At 45.3% G+C, this 19,805-nt stretch overlaps 2 protein-coding genes across 4 annotated transcripts in view; one reads left to right on the top strand and one right to left on the bottom strand.

Annotated features, from left to right (window-relative positions):
* The window catches only part of klhdc8b (kelch domain containing 8B), a 273,153-nt gene that overhangs the window by 132,798 nt on the left and 120,550 nt on the right, over positions 1-19,805 (top strand). The gene's annotated exons all lie outside the window — the stretch shown is intronic.
* Positions 12,472-15,940, bottom strand: LOC308406878 (uncharacterized protein). 3 transcript variants are annotated; one of them, XR_013973599.1, is made up of 4 exons: positions 15,357-15,940; positions 14,144-14,198; positions 13,792-13,887; positions 12,472-13,248 (listed from the first exon to the last, which is right to left on the bottom strand). XR_013973599.1 is itself a non-coding variant. In XM_080898153.1 (4 exons), the coding sequence occupies exons 1-4, from the start codon at positions 15,369-15,371 to the stop codon at positions 12,931-12,933; spliced, it is 480 nt and encodes a 159-aa protein (XP_080754279.1). In that variant the 5' UTR covers positions 15,372-15,936; the 3' UTR covers positions 12,472-12,930. The 3 variants fall into 3 exon arrangements, 1 of the variants encoding a protein (XP_080754279.1); XM_080898153.1 differs by having other exon boundaries at positions 14,148-14,198; positions 15,357-15,936; XR_013973600.1 differs by lacking the exon at positions 14,144-14,198 and having other exon boundaries at positions 15,357-15,934.

The raw sequence follows: 19,805 nt of genomic DNA, 5'->3' as shown, positions 1-19,805 counted from the left end.
CTTTTTGAATTATTATGTTTATGGACAGAATGACATGAATGGAATTGCCACAAAAACGTTCAGGTAATAAACTGAGAGCAAGTTTCTGCTCTCACGGTTGTAAACTACTCTGGCAGACGCAGTCCCGGTTCTGTCCTCCAGCTCATGGCAGATCTTCAGAGCAGAAGATGAAAGAAATATTGTAGCCAGTTCAAGATGGCAGAGTTGGAGTCTGTCTGACCACAGGACAAGAGGCTCGAGACAGCTGATTGGCACGGAGAACGCCACAGAAGCGTCCTGCTCACATACATGGAAAGTTTTGGAGCTGACCTGTTAGCAGCAGTTGAAATTTCAAAATGAGAGCAATGAGATTATTGACTAGATTAAAATACAAAAGAAACGATAAAAGATAACTGGGTGGGCAACCTACATCAACCCGAGCCTTTCTGTGGAAAATACTGTAAAATCCTTCAACCATGCTTTGATTTCAAAGGGCACACACTCTAAATCAGTGCAATACACCAGTAATCCAAATTGAATTGTGAGATTCCCACAGAGCCCCTCTTTCATTGCTCTTTCTCCACCTCTTAGCTGATTGCTGGTCAGTGACCGTTGAAGGTTTCCAATTGATGCTGTGAGTGCTTTAGGGCTGGTGTTAGCAAAGAGTTCATTTTGTCTTTCTGTCCTTGTCCAGCAACCTTTTCCTTGTCCATGGATTAACCTCCTGACAACCCACCAAAGATAGTTTTAACTTGCACAGAATTTGTCAACTTGATCCTTTCCAAAGGACCAGAACTGATTACATGATTAATATACTTGTAGAAACTTGCCGAAGGTCTATCAGCTGATTCTATTCCCCCCTCCTAGTCTCATAGTTTTTTCATCTTCTGCAGAAATGGTTTGAAAATGTGCATATTTGCTTTTTATACGCTGAACAGCTGAGAATAACAGCTTGGAGTCTCTGAGGTTTTAAAATGAGGTCTTCCTTTATTAGGGTTCCATCTTTCCTTTCTAAAATCCCTCCCCATCACGTGGGATCATGTTTAGTTCAGGGTTTTTTTTTCACTTTAATTATAACTAAAGGTGGCATGGCGGTGCAGCGGTTAGCACTGTTGCCTCACATAAAGAAGATTCCTTGGCTGAAACCCCTGCCTGAGTTTGGATACAGCAGCCCTTTATGGCAACTCCACAAACGTTTTGGAGTTGAACAGCTTGTCTAAGAAGGGTTTCCATCCTGATTCCATTCTTCTTCTTCTTCTTGTTTGCTGCGTCCTTTTTGTTTCTTTCACTTTTTTAATCTGATTCCTTTATGGTGCTTCCGTTACTGTGTACATGTACACGTGTAAGCATGAACCTGAATGTCAGTGCACAGTGGAGGCTGTAATTGAGTGCAGGCTGACAGGCACAGAACGGACACCTGCCTCATGCTGTCAGCTCTGGTAATGTCACGGTCCTGGGTCTCCTGACCCAGCGTTTTTAGTTCTTTGTGATTTTTGTATTATTGTACTTGTGTGTGATTTATTCTATGGCTTCTAGTTTTGATCCCTTGCCCTTCATGTCTCTCTGTGTCCCCTCTGTTCTGTGTAATTGTGTGTCTTTGCATGTTTGAGTTTCTTGTTTTCTGTCACTCTGCATTGTGCATTATGTTCTCATGGTTGGTTTTTTGTTACTCTCTCTAGTCTAGTCTCTTGTGTTCCCAGCTGAGTATTTCCCTGTGTATTTTGGTTCTTAGACCTCTGCCTTATGGTTTATGTCTCTGTATTTCTTAGTTGCTGTCTCCACTGTGTCAAGTTCGCGTCTCTGTGTGATACTTCCTGTTTTACTTTGATGGTCCGTGTCTCATGTGAATGCGTCCTGCTTTGCTTGTCTCGTCAGTCCTGATTTCTCCCAGCTGTGCCCTCCTTCTGTGTCTCATTCCCCTCGTTACTTCCCAGTGTATTTAAACCCTGTGTTTCTCTGAGTCAGTGTCGCGTCGTCCCTCATGCTGTGTGGATCTCCCTGTGTGTCTCTCTGTGAGTTTTCCAAGTTCCCAGTTTAGATTAGTTTGTATGTTTTTTCCCTGCCAGCAAATAAAGCTGAGTTTTGAGTTCACCTCCCTGAGTCTGTGAGTCCTGCACTTTGGGTCCAACTCCTGCCTGCCGCACAGCGATTCATGACAGAACGACGCGACCACAAAAAGGATCCAGCGGACTCAATGAGGAGGCGCCGCTTGGCTTTTGATGGGACCCGGTTGGTTCTTGGGGGTCCTCCGTGTAGCCGGTCGTCTTCGTTTGCCACTAACCCATCTACTCACTTTTCTGTTTCCTCTCCACTGTTGACGCCTGCGACCCGGACCCGAGGAAAGCACCCGAGGCGGCACCGCGAGGAATACTATGAGCCTGCGAGCAACCAGCTCACGCCAGCACAGGCATTTTATAAAATGCTGGGGATTATCATTGTTCCCCCCAGTGCACCCAACATTTCCACACCGCAGCAGGAGCAACTGCAGCCGAGTTTTCCCACATCACCTTCAGCCAGCCCTTCTCCCTCTTCAACAGGGAAGCGGCAGACACCCCGCCAGCATTCACAGCCCCAGCGAGGGCCTGGATTTCTTCCTGTACAGTCGGCTAGGGTGAGTGGTGGAGCTACTCTTTTGGCTCCTGCAGAAATAAAAACTGTTAATTCCGGGCCGGCTTGTTGTGTAAGCGGCACCGGAAATGAAAGAACTGCTTATTTTAAGGACAATTATTCTGGCCCATTGAGCCATTCAAACTGTGTCACTCCTGTTCCTTTCGAGCCTATCCATGAAACTAGGAAGATTGGTGTCTCTGTGCTCAATAACTCCAAGGATCCAAAGACTGTTTTAGACTCAGATGGTTGTGAGCTACAAACTGAAATGAAGGGTCCTGAGGGTTCGGTTAAAAATGAACTGTGTGTTCCCCAGCCCTCAGCTCAGTTAGCCGCCCGGCCTAAAGCCCAGTCGCCGCCTCCACCACCACCATCACTACACCCAGGCCATTCAGGCTGCTACTCAGTCAGACAACCCATAGCCCTGCCGTTAATACACTCTGTAGCTGAGCCACTAGCTGCCCGACCCGCAGCCACTTCAGCCACTCCTCCACCCGTTACACCTCCACTACAACCGTCACTGCAGTCTCTAGTGCAGTCTCCAGTGTCCCCAGCGCAGTCTCCAGTGTCCCCAGTGCAGCATCCCTTAGCACAGTCATCCACTCAATCACCAGCTCCACTTTCCCCTCAACTATCACTACCACCTCTAGCTCAGTCTCCTGTGCACTCACCTCTGGTTCATTCTCCTGTGAAGTCATCAACTCCACTGCCTACTCCACTCTCACCACCTCCGTTACAACAGACATCAGTTCAGTCCCCTGTGCCAGTGCAGACGCCCTCAGTTCAGTCTCCCGTGCAGTTATCTACTTCACCACCATCAGTAGCTCAGCTCCCACTCTCATCCGCATCTCCAGTAGCTCAGCTCGCACCTGAACCATTGGCCCAGTCCCCGATAGCAATACGGTCTTCTGTTCGGCTTAACATTCAGCCAGGGGTCCCAAACCTCTCTGGCTCTACATCAGCTCCTGCTGGAAGCTCGGATGAGCTCATCCAGGACTCCGCGGCTCCCACGCCGCCATCTACCTCGTCCGCTGGGGGTTCCAGTGAGCCCGGCCAGCACCTCCTCGTCTCCGCTGAAGGGCCCGAGGGGCCCGTTCAGCCTCCTGTCTCCGCTGGAGGGTCCGAGGGGCCCGTTCAGCCGCCACCTGCGACCGCCTCGTCGTCGCCTGGTCCGGCTGCATCTGCCTCTGCTTCTGCTACGCCTGGTCCGGTCTCAGCCTCTGCTTCTGGTCCAGCTTTGGCTTCTGCTTCTGCTCCGCCTGGCCCAGCTTCGGCTTCAGCCTGTGCTCCCCCTGGTCCAGCCTCAGCCTCTGCAGCTCCGCCTGGTCCAGCCTCAGCCTCTGCAGCTCCGCCTGGTCCGGCCTCAGCCTCTGCAGCTCCGCCTGGTCCGGCCTCAGCCTCTGCAGCTCCGCCTGGTCCGGCCTCAGCCTCTGCAGCTCCGCCTGGTCCGGCCTCAGCCTCTGCAGCTCCGCCTGGTCCGGCCTCAGCCTCTGCAGCTCCGCCTGGTCCGGCCTCAGCCTCTGCAGCTCCGCCTGGTCCGGCCTCAGCCTCTGCAGCTCCGCCTGGTCCGGCCTCAGCCTCTGCAGCTCCGCCTGGTCCGGCCTCAGCCTCTGCAGCTCCGCCTGGTCCGGCCTCAGCCTCTGCAGCTCCGCCTGGTCCGGCCTCAGCCTCTGCAGCTCCGCCTGGTCCGGCCTCAGCCTCTTCGTCCTCGTCTGGTCCGGCCTCAGCCTCTTCGTCCTCGTCTGGTCCGGCCTCCGAGTCTTCGTCCTCGTCTGGTCCGGCCTCCGAGTCTTCGTCCTCGTCTGGTCCGGCCTCCGAGTCTTCGTCCTCGTCTGGTCCGGCCTCCGAGTCTTCGTCCTCGTCTGGTCCGGCCTCCGAGTCTTCGTCCTCGTCTGGTCCGGCCTCCGAGTCTTCGTCCTCGTCTGGTCCGGCCTCCGAGTCTTCGTCCTCGTCTGGTCCGGCCTCCGAGTCTTCGTCCTCGTCTGGTCCTGCCTCCGAGTCTTCGTCCTCGTCTGGTCCGGCCTCCGAGTCTTCGTCCTCGTCTGGTCCTGCCTCCGAGTCTTCGTCCTCGTCTGGTCCTGCCTCGTCTGGTCCTGCCTCGTCTGGTCCTGTGCCCACCAGGCCATGGCCAGCACGCCTGAGACTGGAGGGCCGCCGCTGCCTTCCGCGCGGTCGGCCCCCTGAACTGCTCCGTTGTCTCCTTCGCCGCCGCCGCTGCCTTGCGCGCGGCCGGCCTCCTGAACTGTTTCCGCGTCGCCGCCGCCGCTGCCTTGCGCGCGGCCGGCCTCCTGAACTGTTTCCGCGTCGCCGCCGTTGCCTTGCGCACGGCCGGCCTCCTGAACTGGTTCCACGTCTCCGCCATTGCCTTCCGCATGGTCGGCCCCCTGAACTGCTCTGTGTTTGGGTTGTTTTCTTGGGCTCCGGTGTTTGCTGTGCTCTTCTTTTGTTTTCTGTTCCGAGCCCTCCGTCCTGGGCCCCCGCCGCCCGCCCTGGGTTGTTTTCTGTTTGGTTTTGTTTTTCTGTGTTTGGGCTGTCTGGAGCCAGCCCTTGAGGGGGGGGGGGGGGGTACTGTCACGGTCCTGGGTCTCCTGACCCAGCGTTTTTAGTTCTTTGTGATTTTTGTATTATTGTACTTGTGTGTGATTTATTCTATGGCTTCTAGTTTTGATCCCTTGCCCTTCATGTCTCTCTGTGTCCCCTGTTCTGTGTAATTGTGTGTCTTTGCATGTTTGAGTTTCTTGTTTTCTGTCACTCTGCATTGTGCATTATGTTCTCATGGTTGGTTTTTTGTTACTCTCTCTAGTCTAGTCTCTTGTGTTCCCAGCTGAGTATTTCCCTGTGTATTTTGGTTCTTAGACCTCTGCCTTATGGTTTATGTCTCTGTATTTCTTAGTTGCTGTCTCCACTGTGTCAAGTTCGCGTCTCTGTGTGATACTTCCTGTTTTACTTTGATGGTCCGTGTCTCATGTGAATGCGTCCTGCTTTGCTTGTCTCGTCAGTCCTGATTTCTCCCAGCTGTGCCCTCCTGTGTCTCATTCCCCTCGTTACTTCCCAGTGTATTTAAACCCTGTGTTTCTCTGAGTCAGTGTCGCGTCGTCCCTCATGCTGTGTGGATCTCCCTGTGTGTCTCTCTGAGTTTTCCAAGTTCCCAGTTTAGATTAGTTTGTATGTTTTTTCCCTGCCAGCAAATAAAGCTGAGTTTTGAGTTCACCTCCCTGAGTCTGAGTCCTGCACTTTGGGTCCAACTCCTGCCTGCCGCACAGCGATTCATGACAGGTAACATGTCTAAAACCTTTGTTTCTAACAATATTTACCCTGCCTGCTGCAACACTGCCGTGTCGCCATGCGTTAAAAAACCACAATGCACGTTCAACACCAAATCTGCTTTGCGCTTTGGTCTCTCCCTGACTTTGATGTGATTGATTACTTTAGCTGGAAAGATAAATCTTCATTTTTCTGGCACCTGACAGGTGTTTGAAAAAGTCAGAATCAAAGGTTACCTCATAGGTGGACAGGGGATTATTAAGGGATGCCAGAATTCACCACTCACCCTTCTGTTGGCTAAGTGCAGTGAAACGCCGGGGACAGGAGCGGCCCACTCGGCACACTCAAACTGTAACACCTCCTTCCTACCCTTCTTTCTCTTGACAGCCAGTGCTGGATTTATTATCAAATTTAAATACCATTTAATCATCCACCGTAAAATCACCTTTATGTTCCATTTCATTATCACATTTCACCTCAGTGCAGCAGGCTGGCAGCTCTTCCTCAGGTAATTGAGTAGGTTTACAGGACGAACAAGGACACTCAAACCAAGCCAATTGCGCTACGCTTGGTGCGTGGGGAAAAATGATCAATATCCTTTTTGTGAAATTTTTGTTTGGTGGTGTGCCGTGTGATTTTTCTAATGTGAAATATGTGTTGTGGCTCCAAAAGGCTGGGAAACCCTGGGTTAAGATACCAGGGGCCCGTTCTTCGTACGTCGCTTACTACATCCAAGATCAAATGACACATCCAAGATCAAATCATCGCGCTAACCGTGAGCTCGCTAATCCGGTTCCCCGAACACACCTGCTGTTGACGATTAGTACAGCTGGACGCAGTAATGTGACATCACTGGGTGTCGTAAAAGGGGCCACGCATCGATAGTAGAAACATTGATCGGCAACCCTCTGGTCGGCGAAAATGTCGACGGAGCGCGCTCGGCTCGGTATTTTTCGGCAGCAGAGCAAGAACTCTTGAGTGAGGGATTTCAGGAGTTTCAGAGTTTAATCAGAACGCAAGGGAACACTGCAAAGGCTGCAAAAGCAAGGAGCGAGGGCTGGCAGGAAGTTGCTGACAAATTAAACTCGTAAGTAATTTAATAATAACAATAATAATGGAGTGGATTGATATAGCGCTTTTCAAGGCACCCAAAGCGCTTTACAATGCCACTATTCAGTCACTCTCACATTCACACACTGGTGGAGGCAGCTACAGTTGTAGCCACAGCTGCCCTGGGGCAGACTGACAGAAACCAGGCTGCCATATCGCGCCATCGGCCCCTCTGGCCAACACCAGTAGGCGGTAGGGTAGATTTATTATATTACACTATATTATCCAATATTATATTACATTATATTATAATATGTTATATTTTATCCTCTTTCACATTAGAGCCACGACAGGACCCACTAGAACATGGGAACAGGTAAAAGTGAAATATAAGAATATCCTACAGAATGGTAATATTTATCACTTATATTGCTTTTAGTCTCTTGGAAAGAGACCCTGGAATAATCTGTTTGTTTATAACAGCAACCAAGAAAAGGGCAGAGGAAAAAAAGACAGGTGGTGGTCCTGCACCCCCTCGTCAACAAGTTGGTTAAGTGAATAATACCCTCACGGGAAAATCGATATCTCTCTATGAGCACACTGTCGCGCTGAGCTAAAGGATCCTGTCTATCCCGCAATATACGCTGAATTCTGAGGACTCTCCTTATCAATCTTGCACCTTCCGCAATGGGTGGCTCGCGTATACGGACAGGACATGGCTGCGACAGGCTTCCCAAATCCACCTTCGCTTTTATAGCCGTGGTCTCTCATCTTGATTACACGAAGTAATTTACAATTGCTACTCTGAAATATGAATTAAATCTGTAATAATCACATACATGTAATAGAATGTTAATAGTACATTTCCCTTTTTTAGGAAATGACCTGTGTGAAATCAATAAATGGATCAGGTGCTGCATTGTCTTTAGTTACATTGATGTTATTTATTTATGGTGAAACAGTGGTGGAATATCGCTGTTGCTTTCGTATGATGACGCGGACATACCTGCGTGGCCGCGATCTAATCCTGTTTACATAAAGTAAACCTGCTCCCGAGCAGGTTTACGCTTACGGCTCTGTTGCTATGACAGCAAGTCCCGGATGAGCTTCGGGGAACCGACTGATCCAGGATCACGTGAAATCGTCAACAATCTAATCCGGCTAACCTACTTAGCGAGGTACGAAGAACGGGCCCCAGCACTGCGTGGTTTAGGTTTAGGAAACAGTTAATAGTTTGGTCATCCGTTATCTTTTTTTTCACCAGGATCACAAATCCATCTAATTCATTGTTAGCCTGAAAAGGACTAATAGAAAAACCAGGGGAAAAAAAGAAAATTAGCCACACTCACTCTTGCACAAGGTGTCCTGTGGCGTTAGTGAGAATGATCTGCTCGTCCATATTACTTATTTGTCAGCAGGCTCCAGGAGGGTTACTGTTGAGAAGGGAAAGTCGTGATCATTCCTAACAGTGACTGAGTGCCTAAACCTAACCACCAAGCCTAATGGAGTAAAAACAAAATTCCTAATAAACCCAAACCCACCCCCAAAAACCTAAAAAAAGTGCAAAAAACCCAGGGCTCATATTTACCCATATTCACAAACAATCTCTGTGTTAGCAAGGCATCACACCTTATGAGTAAGTTAAATTCTTTGAGCAATGTAGAGTAAGGAATGACTAAAAACTGAATTGTTAGCATCTATAATGTTGCCCTTTAGCATAACATGCTGATGATTGATACATTTTTGCATGTGATTATTTATGATGCTCGTACAAGATGGCGCGGCCACGTCCAGACGCCTTCCTGACCGCTCCGCTCCGACTATCCACTTTTCTTGTTTTTTACCTATTTTTTGCTCTGGTTTACATCCCAAAATCCTCTAGTCTTATAGTATACGACAGCGGATCACTTGTAAACATCAGTGCCAAGGTTGCACATCTAATCTTGGACACTTTTAAACCTGACCCTTCCTGGCCGCCAGAGATTCTACGCGGCACGGAGAACAACAAAGGACGGGCCGCTCATCCAAGGCACAGAACAAAGAAGCGCCGGGGAAAACGCGCTGGTATTAGGAACAGACTGAGACAGCAGGCGCATCGCGCACCACTGCCCAGTATCCTACTGGCCAATGTACAATCCATGGAGAACAAGCTCGATGACCTAAGAGCAAGGGTCACCTTCCAACGTGACATGAGGGACTGCAACATTCTGTGCTTCACGGAGACATGGCTGACCCCCACCGTGCCGGACCAGGCCGTAACTCCGTCGGATTCATTCTTTGTGCTCCGCGCGGACAGAACGGCAGAGTCGAACAAAACCAAAGGTGGGGGAGTGTGTTTCATGATAAAGAGAAAGTGGTGTGATGCCAGGAGCATTTCTACTCTCTCCAGCGGCTGCTCGCCACATCTGGAGTTCCTGAGCATTAAGTGCCGCCCTTTCTATCTGCCCCGTGAGTTCACCTCAGTCATCGCCACGGCGGTCTACATCCCACCCCAAGCGGACACAGGTATGGCTTTGTCCGAATTACATGATGTGCTGAGCTCGCTTCAAAACAAGGACCCGGGCGCAGCCCTCATTGTAGCAGGAGACTTTAACAAAGCGAACCTCAGACAAGTCATGCCAAACTTTTACCAGCATGTCTCATGTCCAACGAGAGGGGATCGGATTTTGGATCACTGCTACACGCCATACAAGCAGGGCTACAAAGCTGTCTCACACCCGGCTTTTGGGAAGTCTGACCACAACGCCATCTTCCTCATTCCCCAGTATAAACAAAGCATACGGAGGGAAGACGTGACCAAGAGGGAGGTAAAACGGTGGACTGCCCAATCAGAAGCTACGCTACAGGACGCACTCAACGACGTAGACTGGGACATGTTCAGAGCATGCGCAGTCGACATCAACGAGTTTACGGAAGTAGCAGTATGCTTCGTCAATATGCTAGCGGAGGAGATTGTCACCACATTCCCAAACCAGAAACCGTGGATGGACAGATCATCCGCACTGCAGTAAACGCCAGGACCGCCTCCTACAACGCGGGTCTCGCCACTGGTGATATGAGCGCCTACAAAGCGGCCTCATACGGCGTGCGGCGCGCGGTGAGAGATGCCAAACGCCGGTACTGGGAACGTGTGGAGTCCCGCTTCCACCAGGGCGACACACGGAGTATGTGGCACGGACTACGCACCATTACGGACTACAAAGCCAGGGACACTGCGCCGATCAACGCCGACTCTGCATTCACCAACGAGCTGAATCGGTTCTACGCCCGTTTCGAGGTTAGCCAGGCGGCTAATGCTATCTACCGCCTGACTACCGAGGACAGTGACATCATCAGCGAGAGACCGGTGACCAACATCGCGGAGCATGACGTCCGAGCGGCACTGAGGAGAGTGAACACAAGGAAAGCGGCGGGGCCAGATGGCATCACCGGCCGTCTGCTGCGCTGCTGTGCTGACCAGCTAGCAGGTGTGTTCACTTACATCTTCAACGAGTCCCTGGCGAAGTCTGTGGTCCCCACATGCTTCAAAAGATCCACCATCATCCCTGTGCCCAAGAACAGCAAACCCTCATCCCTGAACGATTACCGGCCAGTTGCACTGACCTCGGTAGTAATGAAGGTGTTTGAGAGGCTGCTGAAGAACATCATCTCCTCCTCCATCCCAGACACCACAGATCCGCTGCAGTTCACCTACAGATCCAACAGATCCACAGAGGATGCCATCGCCCACGTCCTACACACCACTCTCAGCCACGTGGACAAGAAACAGGGTAACTATGTGCGAATGCTGTTTGTTGATTACAGTTCAGCGTTTAACACAATAGTGCCCTGCAGACTGTTCACAAAGCTGAGGGATCTGGGACTTAACAGCCGTCTGTGTGCATGGGTGTTGGACTTCCTCACTGGCAGAACTCAGGTGGTGAGGGTGGGCAGGTGCTTCTCCAACAGCATCACCATCAACACAGGAGCACCTCAGGGATGTGTCCTCTCGCCACTGCTCTACTCCCTCTACACTTCAGACTGTGTGGCCACCCATGGCTCCAACACCATTGTGAAGTTTGCTGACGACACAGTGGTGTTGGGTGCCATCTCCAACAACGATGAGGCGGCCTACATGGATGAAGTGAAGAATCTGGCATCGTGGTGCCAGGACAACCACCTCCAGCTGAACGTTAGCAAGACCAAGGAGCTGGTGGTGGACTTCAGAAGGGGTCAGCACAGAGACTACAAGCCCATCATCATCAATGGAGCTCCAGTGGAGAGGGTGCAGTCCTTCAAGTATCTTGGTGTCCACATCTCCTCAGACCTGACATGGGCTGCCCACATTCAGGTCCAGACCAAAAAGGCTAGGCAGCGCCTGTATCACCTACGACAACTGAGGAAGTTCAGGGTCTCTCCAAAGATCCTCAGGATTTTCTATACAGGCGCTGTGGAGAGACACTCTAAACCAAGGCACAATGTACATTTCAATTCCTTTAATTTTAAATATGTTTATATTGTCTATCCTGTAAAATAGTCAGATGTCTATTCATATTAATGTACAGAATTCACCTGCTTGCCGCTACTACTGCACATTCACCCAGTGTATATACTATATGTATGTATATATAAATATAATGTTCTTCCTCTACACCCCCCCCCCCCCATTTTTGCACATGTCGAGGAGCGTGTCAGGCTACATTTCACTGTGTGTTATACTTGTATAACTATGCATGTGACAAATAAAGAACCTTGAACCTTGAACCTTTTAAGTATTTAATGTGTTGATACTAACAGATTGCATTTTTTCTCAGTTACACTAACAGGGAGATCACTGTGAGCAAATGCGTTCTGTAATTCTGTACAATCTGAAAAACAAAATGAACTGTGTCACCAAAAGCTGTGATTGTTTGTGAGATCACTCTGCTGCAGTAAGACACATCACTGCTGCACTTTCCCTTTTGTCCTGATGGCCACTTAATCTTGTTTTTGTGTTATTCCACTGGGTTGGAGATCTGAGCTCAACTCTAATAAGTTCCACAAATAGCATCACGTCTGCAACATGTAACCCATGTGATGTTGTTTTTGTTTGTATGCTTGTTTAAATACCAGAGGGCACCGATGACACGCTGCGTGCACTCGCACACACTGTAAAACCTAATAAGTTCACAGAACTCAAAAATTGTTGTGTAACAGATTACACAACAATTTTTTAGTGATGTTTTTAAAAGTTTTAAGTTTAACTAAAATAAAAATTATAGTTGCAGTTGCCTTAAATTACCTCAATGTTAACTCATAAATGTTGATATTCCTCAACTTATAATTAGGGAGTAATAAACTCAAAATGTTCAATTTTTTCAACTTAATTAAGGTGGGAAATACACAAAATATTTTACATATTGCAACTCATACGATGTGGGAAATAAACTCAAACTTTTTCATATTTTCTAACTTATAATATGGGAAATAACACTTAAAATCTTCAATATTTTTTAAAATACTGTGGGAAATACACTTACAAATAATTCTAAACTGTTTACCCAGTAAATTATAATCAGCTAAAAGTGTTAGAAAACATGAAAGTAACAACACTAACAATTTAACAACTTTTTATTAAACACAATGTGCTTTTAAAAAGGCACAAACAACAGAGCTCACTCATAAAAAAGTGCTTCATAAATAAAACAAGAGAAAAAGACTCCAAGGGTCTCCATCTCAATTCTAAAATTCAATAACATTTTCAGTATTAACAGCAATTGCAGCTATTAGAACATTGATGCATTTAACACTTACTGTACCTTGACAGCTGCAGCTCACTTTCTTTTTTAAAAATACATAAAAAAAACAGTACTGGTTTCCACTGCTGTACTTATAGGGAACAAACATCAAGGCAGTGCATTTACGTATTAGGCAACAGAACATTAAACATGAATAGTGAACTGAACAGTCATTCATCTTAAATGTGAGGTAGAAGAGGCAAATGATTAGGAAAAAAACAAACAAAAAAGCTTCCTCAATACTCAGCTTAACAAGTAGTCCATTCTGAGTGATTCACTCATTGAACAAATCATTCTTCAGCATCAGTAGACGCCCTTTCAGTGGTTTGTTGTCCTCAAGGCACATCACAACCTTCTGGATAAATGTGAATGTAAGCTCAAGTTTCTTTGGGTATTGTAGGTCTAATGCATAGATGTACCCAAAGAGCAGGAGAAATGACTCAGCCAGATTTGTGGGACCATTCACAAGTATTTCATCCTCAACGACAATGCAGATGCTTTCGGGACTGAAGAGGGCCGAATCAGTAGTGTCATCCGTGACAACTGTCAGCAGAGCCACAGGAGTGTCAGTGAGGTCTGGACCATCTGCTGACTGCAAAACAAAAATAATACAAGAATGAGTTCAGCCCCACAAGGACACAAATCATGCTATTGATTAGAGGTGTGAATCTTCATAAGTCGCACGTTTCTTTTAGGATTATAATGTCAACGATTTAATTTGATATTGCGATACATCATGATGCATTACAATAATCTTAATTTGGGTTTGGTTTCAAAACATATGTGTAAATAAATGTTTTCAATAATAAATATATGCCAAGATATTTGTTTTTGTTATTTACCAAACATTTCTCTGACCACAACATGGCACCTCCAAAAAAATAGAACACTTGAATTTTAAAAAGGGAGATAGTTTTTATCTGCAGATTTTTTTTGTATAATAATCTTTCAACTATTTTCATGTTTTCTGGTTTATGCGTAACAATCTTCTTGCAATCTTATTCAACAATAGTTGATATATGGGAAAAAACAAGTCAGATGAGGACTGTGTTGAACATCCTTCCTGATATACACCCTGGTTCTCCTTGAGTTCTGAGCGATGTCATATGGTTGATGCTGAGGCCAGTACACTTACATCACAAGTCCTGAATAACGTGGAGGCATCTTCACGCAGGTACACAGGAAGTGCACGAAGGACGAGGGCCCGTCTTGTATTTACATCATGCTGTTCCTAGATGAACACACAATATCTATTAGAATAGTATTTACACAAATGCAGAGTAAAAACAAAGTGTTGGATAGCCATGTTCTGATTGTCATTGTTATAGATCAGGGGTGTCCAAACTTTTTGTGTAACGGGCTAAACCTGTCAATCTAGAAGGGTAACCCAAAAAAAATCTAAAAATTTTGAATAATTCAAGGCAAAATTCTCTAGTTTCTTTGTATTTATTTTTTATTTAAATTGGGACACAAATTATAAAACTCACCCACTGACAACTGGTGAAATGTTGACTCTCTGTAGCACTCTTTGCAGTCTGATATCTGTAAACAATATGTGCACAAAGACGACTTATTAATGTTCAAAAACATTTTTTGCACAGCACACACACACAAGTAGTCAGCTGATCTCATCTGATGCAGATCTGCTCCTTGATCAAGTGACATTTGTCCGGATTTTTGGCACGAGTGACGTCGAATCAGCACCGCAGCTGGATGGCCCGATTTACATACCCAGCGCAGCTGATACTCACTACAATAATTTACTAAGATTATATGCACTCCTGTTATTAAGTCCAGTTCAGTCTGTTAATGTTAACCGTTTCAAACTAATGTTGATAGGTGTGTTGCTAAGCTTAATAACTTAAATAACAAACTTGAAATTTACCCGTCCTATTTTCCCTTTTATTGTTTTTTCTCTGTGCTGTAAATCTTCTGTCTAAGAAGAAATCTGAGGCTGCTGTTCTGAAAATAAGCTACCAAAGCTTTTTCTGAATGAATCAATAAAGATCCATTTATGGAAAGCTGTGATGAAAGCAGTTTTGTCTTTAATTATATTCAACAATATAACATATTCGACCACTTTTAAGTGATTTTGTGATCTTTAATACACTTTAATACACTAAAGTTAAGGTTATTTACCTAATTTCTAGTAAGTAGCCCTCAGTGAAAAAAGTTTGGACACCCCAGCCTTACAGGTTAGGGAGTATTTGTGATCCGCACAGTCTGCATCAATGATTCTTTCTTAGCCTGGGAGCAGAACGCGGCTCTTTATTTTCATTTCATTTCAATTTATCTAGCAAAGATCGATAGGGTCTGGCTTAAAGGTGTCAAGGAGGCGCCTCAGTCTGGCTGGTTGAGCCTTGTCGAATTAGCGCGAACAATTTAGCTGAACTTCGTTCGTAGCACCGAGTTCGACCAGTGTATAATGTTAGGCTGAATCAGGCGATGCATTTTTCCGCAAGCCTTGACTTGTAGAGCTCGCTTAGTGGAATACCCCTCTAAACTGTTAAAAGGATTTCGAGATTATCTCACAACCACACATTTGAGACTACGAAAAAATACAAACGTGTCTAATTACCATCATGATAACACACTCATGTTGTTTATTATTGTTCGCTTCATGCTAGCACACACACACAGCTCAACAGCGTAAACTACTGACTGTGTAACACGGACACTTATTGAAATAAGTATACTCACAATACGCACGTACATTACCGGCGAATACGACAACCAGTGGAAAGTTTTAGTAGAAAGTTCAAATGCATGGAGCTAGAACTGCCACCGTCAACTTCCCGGGCAAGAATACAATGCATTATGGGAAATGTTGTCCCCCACGGAAAACCGCCAAAACGTTACATCATTCTAATTTGAAATAACATTACGTATTTGTCACATTAGAAAACTTCTAAAATTACAATTACTTGGATTCGAATTCATTTATAACAAACATTCACTGTGCACAAAGTACGAATATATTTCCAGTAAAAAATAAAAAAGAATGTTTATCGAAATTAAATTTAAACAAAACAAAAACACGTTAGACTTACCAAATTTAGGGCAGTTGATGAAAAAAAATAAGGTGGTGGTCGTGGTGGGTTGAAGTTGGGGACTCTTAATCCACACGGGCTGGCCAAAACTTCCCCGTATCAAGGTAAATTCAAGATGGCTGACTAAGCTTTCCTGAGGGAGCGACAAGACTCCACCCACCAGAACGTCACTAATATATGCTTCTTAAACTTTTTGAGCGTTCCAAAAAATTTAGCTAAAAAATATTGAGCCCTGTTCAATTAAAGCTGCATAAAAGCCAACAGAGCTCAATACTTTATAGTTTGCTCAACTACAAAACGACATTTGAGTGTTATGAGCTTATTAGTTATGAGCTAGAACAACTGTTAGGGATTACAGTGCAGTTGCATTTGAACAGTTAAGTAAACACTGGTTTTATGGTGGTAAATTTACATAGTTTAGTCAACTATAAGCACAAAATCAAATATGAGACATCATGAATGGTTCTTAAAGTTAAAGCGGTTAAATCATATCTGTCTCATATACATGAGGAGTCCTCTTCACACACTAAGATTAACTGTTAGTTCATCGTCCTATATATGCTATATATATATATATGTGTGTGTGTGTGTGTGTATTTATAGGCCCAGGAGCCACCACCAGTCCTCAGCAGAGCCTCAGTCTGGTGCCCTTCAACACTCAGAGCTCCAGAGAGAACAGCCATTTGGCTTTTCTACCTTCAAGGGGAAATCCTATGAACACGTCATATGTCAAAGAATTGTCTGGCACTAGAAGCTAATCTTAGCACTAGCTTTGTGAATAGGGGTTCAGGTCAGGCAGGTTAGAACCAGAATCTCTTGACTTGCTGATCTGATACAACACACTTAAGCAGTCTTTGAGGGTTTCTAAGAGAAATAGGATTGTTACTTCTGAGTGGCTGATGTTGGTTCAGACACTTTGTCAGGACACCATCACTACAGAAGAAGCAGGACCCAACTAAACAGCGTTGTACAATGCTCCGGGATGAAATCTTGGGGCTTATTTGTGATCTTTCACAAATATACGTACTCGAGCACAAAATATGTTGTATTAAAGCATATTTGACATGCTTTCATCTATTCTAAAATCTTGTTTTTACTCATTTTCTGCTTTAATGCACAACATACCCAATGGGAGAGGAAAGAGCTGTCAAGAAGTTTGAATTGAGTCTGCAATCCTGTAGTATAAACCAGAGAATCCACGCCCAGTAATTGCATAGAAATGTGCAAAACTTTCATGTGGTGCAAAACACCACATGAAAGTAGCCTATAAGTGATAAAACATAATGCTCTGCAGTCACACACTGATCAGGGTACAGTCGCACATTTAAAATGAACAATGAATGGATTTTATGTGCTGCTTTAGAAAAGCTGATGGTTATCTTCTGCATCTGTTTTGTGAGACCCACCAAACTGCAGATATTACTAATGTCCTGGTCCACATACCACACAGGCTCTGATTCCAATGGTGGTTCAACATTAGATCACTGGTAGCATGCACAGTTCAAATTTCCACTGCCCAGTTCAGCATTCAAACAACAATCAACCCAGTAATCATGTTTGATCTAACTCAGACAGCATTTTACATTGATTGTAGTTTCAGCTGTTTAGATGTGGCATGAGAGCAGGAGCTGTTGTGGGAGAGTGAAAAAATATTGCATTATGTAGACATGGCATTCAGCCACTAATACATTCAATCCTCTTGATTGTAATTACATTTTACAAGAAAACACACACATAAAATAAAATCCATAAATCATAAATCTGAAGAAGCTGGCTGGTGCGCTTACAAGTGTTAAGTCTTGGTTTGAGATACCTGCTCGCTGCCCACTTTCAGCCACCTAAACAGTTTTTAATGGAGCCAAATTGACAGTGCAGTTGTGCATCTTTACTTATGAGCTCATGTTGTGTGACAAAGGATTAAGGAGTGAGTCTGCAACATCCCGACTATGCTTTTTGGTCAGAATATTTATTGTCAAACACAAAAATAAGAATCACAATATGACTTCGAAACAAGAGAAAGATACGCTGCAGGGACAACAGGGCCAGTGACAGCTGCCAAATCAAAGAAAGGAACAAAACCAAAGGTAGGCTAACAGTTCACAAGAATATTAACGAGTTAACTATCTTCCTGCCTTCCAGTTGATGAGACTAAAAATAACAACTAATGTGCGAACCATGTATCATGTAGATGTGTGTCTGTAACCAGCCCAGTCCAAGGCAGTAACTAGTACCTCAAACACAAAATGAACTCACCTCAGTACACGTGTACAACTTCACAGACTGTGTCAGTAGTCTGCCATGTGTCTGCTTGTAGGACGCATGAACTAAATGACCATTTAAAACAAGAGGCACAGAAAAGTACGCTCTTAATGTGAGTACATTAAGGGCGTACTCACACAAGGCACAGTTACTTTGTATTGTGCTCAATCAGCCACTCTCCCACTAGCATGTGCTCACTGCCCTTAACAACCTTAGCATCTCAACCCCTCTCTCACAGACACACACTCTCTTGTAAACCACTCTAGCAGAGGGCGGTGAACTTCAGAATTTGATGCATTTTGTGGCTTAATTTGGGAAGTGATGACATAACGCCCTTTCACATATTTGTTGAATACTTAGAAAATAAATTTTTATGGAGATTATTCCAATATGACCGTATCACACACCATAAATCACGTCCCACACTGAGAACAGCCATGCTGGGCTTAGATACGGCATTAATTGGGTGGATCCACTAATTGGTGGAGTGAACTAGCCTCCTCACCAACCAGCAACAAGTGCAGACAGGAAGCAGAGTGCTTGGCACTGGTGACACATGACCAATCCCATTTGAGGGACTGTTTAATTCAATTCAGTTTTATTAACAACACCCACATATTAATAACCTTAGAAAGGCCGTTCCACGTGCTTAGAGTTAGCCACAACTTTATTTCATGTTTGTTTGGTGTCATCACCCGGTTGAAAGCACCCAGTTGTGTCCACATTGTCCTTCATGTTATCCTGAAGACTTCTGAGATAGTGTGTCTCCTTAGCAAAATGGCCCCAGAGCATGATGCAGCCCACGCTGCGAAGGGTTTTCCTGGGGTTCGTTGCCTCACCTTTACTCCTCTAGCAAAATAATTCAGTATTTGTCTAATTTGGTCAAATTTATCTTCCTTTCAGAGGTTTTTTTATTTGACTGTTTGGTCATTCACATACTTTATTTGTTGATTTTGGAGGAGGCTCTTCTTTTTTGGATACCAGCCCCGTCCCATGCATGTGTAGTCAATGACACTGATGTTCCAGCAGTTTCCAGGTCATGGCAGGCCTGAGTCATACAATTTCTGTGCTCTGACAATCCAAACTAACTTTCTGTTAGCTGAGGTTCACAGTTTAGATTTTCTTCAGGCTTTGGCAAAGTTATTTACACATTTGCTTTACTGACAATCTTGTAAATGTAATTCTTTAGAAATAGGTCCAAAAATATTGTGTAAACCTCCCTCCCTCTTTCTGAAGTTTGCATTGATCTCCTTAGACTTCCACATTTTACTGTGTGCTGGTTTGTTTCTTTTATGCTAGAAGTGAGAACCTACCAGTTATCTTCAATAGAGGATAGAAAATTTGAATTAATGTAGCAACTAGCTGTAGTTTTAGCCCCTTAGTTCATTTAAATAAATAGAAACCTGTGCACCAAATTTCTTGGGTGTTTTTACTCTTTGCATGTACACTGTACAAAGATTCAGCACCAGACAAAGAACAGCTCAAATCGATTATTAAAAGCCTGACATTGCCAAAATGCTCATGCAATACTTAGAGCAGTGGCTGTATAACATGAAAAACAGTCATTAAATGGGCAGCTCAAAAGCTGTTTTGGGGCCTCTTGCCTCAGTAATGGTGAGGGTCTTAATTTGTGAAAGTTGGTGGGACAGTATTTCAGTTTTCTTTATGCTGGTACAGAGAATTCTGCAATCCTGCAAGTGAGCTGCAGCACGACTCCAGTGGCAAGTTATTCTAGCTAGTGTGGACACTTTTGCCGTGTCGTATCTGCTGAGATTTCTTCATCTTGTTGAGGTTTTCAACATCTTCTGCTACTGAGAAATGACTCAGACATCCCCTGGGC

The sequence above is a fragment of the Rhamphochromis sp. 'chilingali' genome (genome assembly GCF_963969265.1).
Source record: "Rhamphochromis sp. 'chilingali' genome assembly, chromosome: 12".
Classification (NCBI taxonomy): domain Eukaryota; kingdom Metazoa; phylum Chordata; class Actinopteri; order Cichliformes; family Cichlidae; genus Rhamphochromis; species Rhamphochromis sp. 'chilingali'.
This window is presented reverse-complemented; position numbering and strand designations above follow the sequence as displayed.

Excerpts from the sequence above, each read along its gene's own strand:
- LOC308406878 (XM_080898153.1), bottom strand. Across the intron at positions 13,888-14,147 it reads CAACATTTCACCAGTTGTCA|GAACAGCATGATGTAAATAC; the intron begins GTGGGTGAGTTT and ends GTGTTCATCTAG. Across the intron at positions 13,249-13,791 it reads CGTTATTCAGGACTTGTGAT|TCAGCAGATGGTCCAGACCT; the intron begins GTAAGTGTACTG and ends TTTGTTTTGCAG.